Source organism: Zingiber officinale, chromosome 7B (genome assembly GCF_018446385.1).
Source record: "Zingiber officinale cultivar Zhangliang chromosome 7B, Zo_v1.1, whole genome shotgun sequence".
Classification (NCBI taxonomy): Eukaryota; Viridiplantae; Streptophyta; class Magnoliopsida; order Zingiberales; family Zingiberaceae; genus Zingiber; species Zingiber officinale.
Window position 1 is genome coordinate 60239177 of NC_055999.1, and position 11511 is coordinate 60250687.

Here is an 11511-nt window from a genome sequence, read left to right on the forward strand (position 1 = left end):
TGAATTTGGGCCGTAACCGGAAGGGCTCAGGTAAACCGGGTTGTCCCGGCCCGGCCTCTTGACATGCTGAAATCTTCTTCGCTTTTCTCCGCTATCGTCGCCTCTGGGATAAGAGAGCTTTAGCCCTAGCAGAGTCGAGAAGTTGGATCTCCCCTTGGCGTTTCCCCCCTTCCGAAACCTCGACGAGGAAGAAGAGCTAAACCCTCGATTTCCCTTGAATGCGAGAACTCCGCGGCTCGCTGCTCTCAGTTCGGATTTCACTATGGGCGCGAGCAGGAAGCTGCAGGGCGAGATCGATCGAGTCCTGAAGAAGGTGCAGGAAGGCGTCGACGTCTTCGATAGCATTTGGAACAAGGTAACCGAGCCGCCATGTCGGTTTCCGCGGCTTTCTCTCTCGTTTTGTTTTCTGGTTGCTGGTAACGGGATGTTATTGTAGGTTTACGACACGGAGAATCTGAACCAGAAGGAGAAGTTCGAGGCGGACTTGAAGAAGGAAATCAAGAAGCTGCAGCGGTATCGTGATCAAATCAAGACATGGATTCAGTCGAGCGAGATAAAAGATAAAAAGGTTAGTTTTTTAACGGATTAAGTGCAGCTGCCTTGTGCTTATTAGGCTCTTCGTTTTTGCTCTCTGCTCTGGAAACGCTTGTTGTACACTGGCAGAGTATCGCAGCTTGATCTGGTATGGAATTTATGCATCCTGGAAAGTCCTAAGAATCAGTTTCCTTGAAAAATATTTAAAAAGAGTATTCAGACAAAGGAAACAATCTGTTGTCGTTTCATGCATCATCACGTAGCTCCTTGGGGGGAAAAGATTTTTTTGCCCACTAGACTGTTATTGAGATTGAATATCATAGGTTAAATATCAATTATAATCTTATAGGTGAAATATCATAAGTTGTTTATTTAGAATTTGGATTTTGAACTCACCAGTTATGTTTGTAGATCTGTTGAATTGTTACTTCAATTTACAACCGTGTTGTAAGCAGATTATATTTTTGATTGCACTTCTTCCTTGTATGAACTACATATTTTTTATTCCTGTTTGTTAACACATGATTCCTTGTTTTGATGATGTGAGCAGTGTAAGTCAAGTGGTCTTGTTCTTTAAAACATAGGGTGTCATGGTTCTGTCATTGATTATCAATTTTGTGACATACCTTGACATAGGTTAGTGCCTCTTATGAGCAGGCTCTCATGGATGCCCGCAAGCTCATTGAACGAGAAATGGAAAGATTTAAGGTTTGTGAAAAAGAGACAAAGACAAAAGCATTTTCCAAGGAAGGTTTGGGTCAGCAACCCAAGACAGTAAGTTGGATATTTGCAAATTTTCCTTACTAATATCTGACTTTGATGTACAATACTGCACTTTATTCAGTTTCAAATTAAATTGTATGTTCTATTAGATGCTTGACATCACTCTCAAGACGGGCTTATTCATTCCTTTTTATTAATTTAGGTCAGCTACACATTGTTCTCAGAGGGAAATGACATATTTTTCTCAAGAGGACTGACAATCATGAGAACATTTGGTGGACTACCTAAATATAAACTAGAGGGCTAACCTATGGCAATTGATATGCATGTGTAAAATTTATATGCTTTCACCTCTTTAGACCCCATAATGCTTCATCAAAATGTAGAAATATTTTACATGCATATCTATAGAATGCTGAATTTCTCATTGCACTTCCTATGAGATGACTTGTATTTTCCTCTTTGTTTCTTCTTATTCCACATAGGAAATCTTATTTGAGAAGATCTGTTTGACTACTTTAGACATATATGTCTTAAATATTGCCGAGATTGGTTCCAAGTATGGTTGAAAATAGTGGATTTTGTTAGACCCTAGCAACTAGCACCATTGCCAGACATAAAGGCTAGGTAGTCATCTAGAGATTTCAGTGTTGCAAATGAGTTTACCTATATGGAGCTCAATGATGGGATAAGATTCATGTAGTTCAAATGGGTCTTTTTTGTATTCTTCCTTGCCTTTCTAATTTCTTCAACTCCATTTTGAGTGATTTGGAACATGGCTCATCTGACAATTACTTTGTTCAATGGATAGGATCCAAAAGAGAAGGCGAAATCAGAAACAAGGGACTGGCTAAACAATGTGGTACTTGAGCATTCTACTACTGCAATTTTGTTGCTTCATTTCTTTTATACTGTCATATGTCATGTTTTCCAATTTTTTGTAACTTTTCTTAATGTCTGTCCACTTCATGAATGTTTTGGATGAAGGCTATATCATCTATCTTGTTTAAATCTGATCAACTTTATCATGTGACTGTGAGGATTATTCTTAGGTTGCAGATTTGGAGAGTCAAATTGACAATTTCGAAGCTGAAGTTGAAGGGCTTTCTGTCAAGAAAGGGAAAACAAGGCCACCTCGCTTGGTAGTTAATATAACATGCTATCACACAGAATTACTCCTAGCAAATACAGTATATTTGATTCATTGATCTTGTTTCAGACACATCTGGAGGCATCCATCACCAGGCACAAAGCTCACATAATGAAGTTGGAGTTGATTTTGAGATTGTTGGATAATGATGAGTTAAGTCCTGATCAGGTTAATGATGTAAAAGACTTTCTTGAAGATTATGTTGAACGTAATCAGGTATAATTTTCTTTGCTACTGGTTTCTCTTTTCTATTTCTTCTCCTACTGTCTACATAACCAGTACTTCTAAATGGTTTTGATGGTGTCCATTTTCAATTATTTGTGAAGGAGGATTTTGATGAATTTAGTGACGTTGATGAACTTTACATCTCGCTACCACTTGATAAGGTAGAAGCACTGGAAGATCTTGTTTCACTTGGTCCTTCCAGTCTTACTAAGGTAACTTGTCATTTCTCATGTTTCTTTTGTTTGATATGATCTTGATTTTTGAGGGGAATACTATGATCACTTGAATATTACTTGATCATTTTCACTTTAAATGTCTTGCAGCATTAAGCTCTAATTTGGATGTTAATTAAACATACAAATTCTGTGCATGTTTCTTGCACTTCCATTTTCTGTTTCAATTTCTTTTAGTACATTTTATCAATTTCTATTTCGTTTTCTGATTTTTTATGAGAACGAACCATTCTCAGAAGAGAGGGGAGGTAATTTATTTCAACAATGAGCTTCTGTTTTTAAAAAAAAAATGCCTATTGGAAAAATAGTTTTTGCCCATCATTGTTGGAAAAAAGAATTAAGGCAGTCAATGCCCTTCTTAATGCCACATAAAAAGAACTGAAGTTTGTTTTAGGCTTTGATGATCAACATAGAGTAATGTGAAAAATCTAATGAGTGAATCTTATCCTATTAGGTAAATCAAGGGATAAGATCCATATAGATGACCCAAATGGTTAGGTTTCATGCATTGTTTAAGTTGTTGTACTATCAAAAAGATCTTTTTTTTAGAGATGGTGTTTCACCTGCACTTTAACCTTGTGTATTTGGTGTAATTTCTTGATGTTTATTTTGTATCTTTGATTTTCTGTCATGAATGTTCACACATTCTGAGTGTATATATCTGCGTTGCAAGGGCACCGGGAGAGAAGAAGTCTCATGAATTGGTTATGTCTGAAATGTCACTTACAGATGCTCTACTTTACTTTCTTTATTGCAAAAAATAGTCCTACAAGTTACCCACCCCCCTAAAGTTGTGAACTCATGTTTTTTCTTTATTAATTTATTGACAGATTTCTTTGTCATCGAGTGAGTCACTACTCACATCTCAAGACCAAGGTGAAGATGCAGTTTTTCAGGAAAGTAATTCTGATGTTGTTGCGCCGAAAACTCCACCTTCAAAAGGAGGAACTACTGGGTCTTCGGCACCAACAGTTCATCCAATTATTAGTTCTGGGGTATCTGCTGTTCCTACTGCAGCTGTGAGTGCTAGTGTTCCTGTACGCCCATTGATTTCTGGACCAACAGCTACAGCTATACTTTCTGGACCACTAAGTGCAAAAAGTGAGAACTCTGCTGTTGTATCTTTACCTTTTCTCACATCCAACACAGCGAAGGAGGAAGATATGACCTTCCCTGGGCGTAAACCTTCGCCAGCCATCCCAGAAATTGTAGGGAAAGGTATTAGTAGAGGGATCTCAAATCCTGCATCAATCAGTACTAATATGACTTTCAGTTCTGCCAGTGCAATATCTGGAAATGTTACTCTGGGTTCTGTTCCGGCTTTGTCTGATATATCGAAGCGCAACTCTTTAAATGTCGACGAGAGAATTGGAAGTAGTGGACTTGCACAGCCATTGGTTTCTCCTATAAATAACAGAATCCTATTGCAATCATTGCCAAAAACAAATGATGGAGCTAGTTCAAATGATTCTAATAATGTTGGAGAGGCACCTATTTCAGGAGGAAGAGTCTTTTCACCTTCCATAGTCCCTGGGGTTCAGTGGAGACCTCAAGGTGCAGCTTTTCAGAATGCAAATGAAACTGTAAGTTGATTGATCTGACATTGTGTATTATTAGGCTAAACATGTGATGCTTCCTATCCTATACTTTGGTTGTCCTTTGGTGATTCATACTGATTTTTCCATAATATGCATACATATAATGATTTCTTCTTGAATTAAAATGCAATTGTTCATATTATTGTTTTTTTACAGATATCATCATTCAGGGTTTACAAGTTCTTTAGGTTGATTGTGTATGGATTTTGTGGCATTCGTATATCCCCTCACTACTGTTTGATTTATTTTGATAAAAGTACCCATTCCAGTATATGAAGGTGCTTATTTTCCCATTGAGTCTGTCACTTTGGAAAGCCTCTTGTAACCTTTATTTTTGCTGCCAGAGTGCCTTCTACTTCTAACAGGCCACATAACACTCCCAGATTCCCAGTGTAGAATTTGGCTCTACTATAAATGTCTAATTACACTTGCTTTTGAATCAGAATTTCCTGCTCGCATTTTCATGAATATCATCTCCATGATATTTCTCTCATCTCAAATTGAGCGGGTTGATCACCAAACTATTAAGCATTGATATCATAGTAGCTTTTATTCTTAATTTTTTTTTTATCAATATTGTTCAAGTTTGTAGGAGCCTTATGGAATAATCTCTATTATCTAGAGAGCATTAGTTGGATTAATCTTGAACTCCCATTGCCTTTTCTTTTGTTCACATTTAGGAAATGAATACATTATTTTCTCTATTAGCTTTGGATTCATCTTGTTTTAGAAATAGAGGTTTGGTTTTGATCTTTTATTTTTTAAGGTTAATTACAGTTTATAATAATATTTACCCAATTAAAGCTTTAGTGACTGAATGGAGAGTTATTAGAGGAATTGGCTGTTGAAAGTGATTTGAAAATTACTGACTGGTATATTCGATGTTCTTGACAACTAAGAAGCTTTTCTGAACTGCAAAGGTTTTGCTTAGCTAACTCTTTTGTATTTGAGTGAGCCCTATACTTTTATGTTAGAAAAGACAGGTAGATAGTCTTGATGAATCAATGATATATCGCATGTTTGGTAGATTTCTATGATATTTTTTTTTCACCAGTTAGTCTTAGCAAGCTTGAAATTCTATATCAATTTATTTTTTTATTCTTCTAGACTTGGGACCTAGCCATAGTTTACTCATTTGATAGTGTTTGTGACCCAATGTTTGTCAGCATTTTCCTTGATTTTTCATTTCATCTCATTTTTGTTGTTATTCAAAGTTAGCTGTGTAAGCTTGTTCGTCCTTTGTTGTAATATTTTGGAACTTGATGTAACAACAGTACGTGTAGGTCATTTACATCCAAGCTTAAATATCTTGGTTGCAAATTTTTGCCTTCTGACAATGAGGTCCCAGCTTAGCAGCTTGATGAATTCTTTTGTACAGGGCCAAATTAGAGGGCGACCTGAGATTGCTCCTGACCAGCGGGAGAAATTTTTACAAAGGCTCCAACAAGTGCAACAAGGCCACAGCAACCTTCTCAATGTGACACATATCTCTGGTGCCAACCACAAACAGTTTACTACACAACAGAATTCTCTTTTGCAACAGGTTTTTTTTCTAATTTAATAAGTTCCTATGTAGTTTCCTCCCCTACTCATAAAAGGTCTTTCAGATCCATATGTTGTAAATTTCATGATTAATTGCTGGAATTTCATGCTTTACTAACTAGAAGCAGTTCCTTCATGCATATTATCTGATGATATGACACAAATGAGTTTTAACATATGAAAACCTTAATATGCATTATTTTAATGTATCAAAGCTTTGTTCCATTGGTTAGCATTCCTAGTCAATTACTGTTCTCTAAATTTGTGCTCCCAAACAATTAAAGTTGCAAGAGAAAAATTGATATAAGATGGAATCAAATGTTAAATTTCACTTGTGTTCCTTCTTGGATTAGAGGGCCTAGTATCATATCTTCATCAAAATATGCAGGAGTCAGAGGTCTCAAATTTGAAGCAAAAATAGATGCAACATCATGGATGCCATGATATGCTGTGCAGCATCTGTATGCAGTGGTAGTTTGCTTAAGTGATACTGAGCTGCTTATTATGGTTTTATAGGTGATTGGTCATTGAAATTTTTGAGCTTTCATAATAATTGGATGACTTAAAGCATCAATATCTGGTTGATTATTTCTTTTGTATAGAATAACTGGGGCTGCATCTGATTAGAAGTTCTTTGGCTACCAAATATAAAATTCCTCACTTGTAAAACTACCACAAACCTAAGCGGCATTTCCCCAATATTGTGGAGAATGATTTTTTGGCTATTTTTCAATATCATTCCTTTAATAACTTCATTAATAACCGGTGACAACATTATTCCTGCAGTTTAGTCCTCAAAACACTTCTGTTTCACCTCATGTTGGCCTTGTGCTTGGAGGTCAAGGATCGGCTCTTGGTTCTGTTGGTTCAGTTTCAACACAACCACAACCAACTATTCTTCAACAATCCTCCCAACACCCTGCAGTATCAAGTGGAACGAAAGATGAAGGTAATGCTTTTCTTAAATTATACTCCTGGACTTTCTTATAATGTGGTTTTCTTTGTTATAAAGCAGATGCTGCACATGCAAATGTGGAAGACCAACAACAACTGCAGCATAATATGGCAGAGGACCTGATCGCGGACCCTATCTCAAGTCCCAGTCTCAACAAGATCATAGGTGATGATGATCTGAAAACATCATTCACAGTAAGTCCCCAAATCACAAGCTGACCTAATAAATGAATTTGTTAGCAAGTGCCTACCTCTTACAAAATTTTTTTGTTAAATTCAAAAACATTTAAATGCCTAAATATTTTAAAAATGTGTCATGCTCGTGGCTTGGCCACATAATGAACCAAGATTTAACTAAGTATTGTTATCAATGATCCAACACCATGTAATAATGTTGCGATTATTATATATGCACATCCACAAACAGGCCAGTAATATATATTTTCTCAAAATAGTTTCCTTTAGATAGTAGGTGGGTTTCATCAATAAGGATTCTTGTGAACTGTTTCATAAGAGTGTTTATTTAGTTAACCTGTGCTTGCAACAAGATATAGCAAAAGTAATTAGGAAAAGTCGATCAGTTGGGACCTAATTCCGTGATATGTTTTTGGTTGCCTGCAGGGCACAGGTTCTGCTTCGGCAGCAGAAGGAAGTCAGTTGTCTAGAGATAATGAAATGTCACCAGGCCAGCCATTACAACCCAGTCAATCCTCAGCTGGCCTTGGTGTTATTGGTAGAAGAAGTGCATTAGATCTTGGTGCAATTGGTGACAACATCAGTAGCTTAGCTGGGAATTCTGGTGTAATGCACGATCAGATGTATAATCTGCAGATGCTTGAAGCTGCATATTATAAACTTCCACAGCCTAGGGACTCAGAACGCCCAAAAACTTATGTTCCGGTGAGGAATCTTTTTTACCATTTCTTATTTTAAAGATTGATCTAGGTATTTTCATCTTCGTGACTTCATCTAATATTTATTTATTTATTTATTTCTAGAGGCATCCTGCAATTACACCTGCAAGCTATCCACAAACTCAAGCACCCATAATTGATAATCCTGCCTTTTGGGAACGATTAGGTCTTGATCCGATGGGTACTGATGCCTTGTTTTTTGCATTTTACTATCAACAGGTATGGAATAGTTTCTTGTCTGAACTGCCATTTTTTTCGTGCAAAAAATTGTCAATTTAGCAGCTCTTATCTTGCATATTATATTGTGTAGAACACTCCTCAGCAATACTTAGCTGCTCGAGAATTGAAGAGGCAGTCATGGAGATTTCATAAGAAATTTAATACATGGTTTCAACGTCACGAGGAGCCAAAAGTAACTAATGATAACTTTGAGCGAGGAAACTATGTCTACTTTGATTTTCATATCGCCAACGATGGTTCTCAGCATGGATGGTATGCTGTGCTCCCTATGTTCCTTCTATTTGAGTTTATATTGTATTATGGTTATAATTTTTATACTTGCAGGGTGTTATGATGTTATGATTGTTTCTCTTTTAGGATAGGGAGATTATTGTATAGTTATTTTGCTTAAGGAGTAATTGGGGTTTTAGATTATTGTTTATGGTGTTTCTTCCTTGCTTTTCATCGTCCTCTGCTTAGATATCTTGTTTGCGATCATTATGGAACCTCAATTCTGATTTACTGTGGACACTACTAGGAATTATATTAGTTTCCTTTCAAAACCCCACTGAAATCAACTAGTGAATCAGCAATTTGAAGATATTTTTTTTCTACATAGCATCATTCTGTGCTTTCGTTATCCTCTTCATTGTTAGGTTGTTGCTTGCTAACCATGGCTGGAACGTTGCCTTGCAGGTGTCAGCGGATTAAAACTGATTTCACATTCGAATACGATTTTCTTGAGGATGAACTTGCAGTATGAACATTCTGAATGATAAAAGATTCTGAAAGGAAAATCAAGGTCTGTATGTTGATGGATTTTGCCTTTGCTTTGTTGATTATGGAAAGAAAACGATTGTAAAATAATCATCTCTGCCAAACTTAGTTTGAATTTATCGAAGCCAAATTATTCCAACACTTCGAATTTCATTCCACTTGCTGATGATTCGTCGAAACTCTCGAGCAAAAGCTTTAGCTTAGGTTGAAAATGACATTTTCCATGGAGTGATTTAATTGAACTTTTAAATCATGCGTGAGGTCGTCAACGCTTTTATGTTTTCTATATTAAGATTGAATTTTGGAATTTTTTTTTAATATGTTGCATGTATTATCTTATAATCCATTGTTTTGCTAATATAGTTTTACATAGTTCAGAATTTCTCCAAGTTGAAGTTGAAATTAAATATAAATCGACAATTTATTAGGGTTGCATAACAAAATCAAATAGAAAAAAAATACTTTATAAGTTTGGGGAATATCATATAATTGCCATTTGCATTTGTAATTTTACACGGAAATAATTTGATAAATTGAAAGAAACAAAGGCAGACACGACATTAAAATTATAAATGTAATAGATATATTTTAAATGGTGGGATAAATAATTGCAACAATGATAATACTTTACTAGTTTAATTGATATGTGTCGAAATGAAATAGGATAACTTCGAGGTAAAACTTCATTGCATAAAAAATCTAATAATTTTGGAAAAATTTACGTGAAGATTTTATTTGAGTGTCATCTAGCTAACACCACTTCTATTCTTGATTAACTTTATTCGTAGAACTCACGTGGATCGAGGTTTATATTATCAATTAAAGTAGTAATATACTGGGCCATAATTATGACTCAGTTTAAATTTACTGAGCCTGGGCTATAAACGATTTAAGCCGAGTCACATTTTAAGGTGTTTAAACTTATTTGATAGGATCATTGAGAGTAAGTCGAATTAGGTTTAAAATGAATCAAAATTTTAAAATAATTGTTTAAATTTGGTTTGATTTATTTATTTATTTTTATAAGCTTGAGTTTGTTTGAAGTTTAACTTGAGTTTGGTTCGTTTAGATGTTATCGAGCTCTCAATTCAAACTTGACTTGATCTTGGTTCGTTTAGATGTTATCGAACTCTTAATTCAAGATTGTTTGAAATTTTTAATTATTTAATTGGTTATTGAGCTTGATAATTGAAACTTTTTTTTTTAATTTTTTTTATTATTTGTTCTTGTCGGGAATCTGAGAAGACGGACTTGCCGGAACGACATGTCTAGAATGTTGACCGCATTTCCATGACCTAGATAGTGAGCTGTCTTCTGATTTGACCAAGTCATCGGAGGACCTCCGGTCAACGCTACCTGCAGCCAGCGACCGGGTTGTCCCGGTCTCTGGTACTCCGATGCTCGAGGCGGATCCCGCGAATATATAAGCAATCAAATAATAGCATAACAATAAAATAAATGTAGGACGAGTATGATGACGTACCCTGGCTCCGGGGGTGCTCTCGGATGGATCTGTGAGTTGGTCGCACTGTTGATCGAGTCGTCACGACCCTGAAGGATAGATGCATGTGTTAGCTGAGGAGCTGGATTTGCCCGCCTGGAGCCGAGCGTGACTCGGATTCGGCAAACAACAGGTCGATTGAGAGATAATAGTGACACGCCGATCGAGAGATGACGTCGACACATGGGCCGGGATATAATATCTGCGCGTAGGTCGAATACACTACAACGACGCGTAGGCCGAAATACAACGGTGGCTCGCAGGCCAACACAGTACCAAAAGCGCTTGTCGGTGTGGATCGGAGAATGACCACAGCTGTGAAATCAGTGATGGTCGTGGATCGGCCAATGGATGCGATAGCGTCCGACTCAGGACAAAAGCGACGAGAGGGGCTCAGATCTGTCCGGCGTGCATGAGGAACGGAAGGGGACTGCGGAGCTCGGATCTAGCTGGCATCGGAGGCGACAAAAGGGGGAGTCGGTGCCGGAGACAGCGAAGGGGGCGTTGACCTCGAAGAAGAGGGGAGGTGGTGGCTGGAGGTTTCTGCCGGCGAGAGAAAAAAGGGGGAGCATGAGTGGCAGTCGCGGGTGCGCTGCGGAGAAGGCAACGCTGATGTATAAGACGGCTCCGGCGTGCCTGAGACCACGTCGTGAGGACAAGGGATTGCCAGCGTCGGACTTGGCCGACGTCGGAGGCAACGAAGACGGATCTTCCTCCTGGCGACGGAAACAACCCAAACCAGCCCCTTCCTCCTGGTGGCGATGCTGGAGTGAAGAGGTCGGAGGAAAGGAAGTAGAGGAGAGGAGCAGTCGGCGTCGGCGCCGGCGAGGAGGGAGGAAGAAGGTCCTCTTGGCGGCGGACAAAAAACGCGAACCGGACCCCCTTGTTTCATGAACAGTGCTCCCCTTAAAAATAAAAAACCCTTATCATGTGAAAAGACCTCCTTGCCCTTGCCTCCCTCTTCCTTTAATCCCCGTAGGGGCACTAAGATAGATCTGCATCACAAGTCTCCCCTTCAAGTCTAGTCGAAGGAGGTGCGAGTCCGATTGACTAGACAATCCATCGCAAAGGCTGACTCACTCTCACTATCAAAGTTAAATCACTGAACTCCCCGTACAATGGCACGCGAGCGACCGCTATC

General features: G+C 37.9%; 1 protein-coding gene across 2 annotated transcripts; it reads left to right on the top strand.

Annotated features, from left to right (window-relative positions):
• Positions 1 to 88: 88 nt before the first annotated feature.
• On the top strand, positions 89 to 9027 carry LOC122005813 (general negative regulator of transcription subunit 3-like). 2 transcript variants are annotated; one of them, XM_042561027.1, is made up of 15 exons: positions 89 to 355; positions 437 to 568; positions 1171 to 1308; positions 2069 to 2119; positions 2310 to 2399; positions 2477 to 2623; positions 2734 to 2844; positions 3696 to 4448; positions 5842 to 6006; positions 6792 to 6954; positions 7021 to 7154; positions 7581 to 7859; positions 7958 to 8092; positions 8184 to 8365; positions 8789 to 9027. In XM_042561027.1, the coding sequence occupies exons 1-15, from the start codon at positions 263 to 265 to the stop codon at positions 8853 to 8855; spliced, it is 2640 nt and encodes an 879-aa protein (XP_042416961.1). In that variant the 5' UTR covers positions 89 to 262; the 3' UTR covers positions 8856 to 9027. The 2 variants fall into 2 exon arrangements, with proteins under 2 accessions (XP_042416961.1, XP_042416962.1); XM_042561028.1 differs by having other exon boundaries at positions 90 to 355; positions 1192 to 1308.
• Positions 9028 to 11511: the final 2484 nt, after the last annotated feature.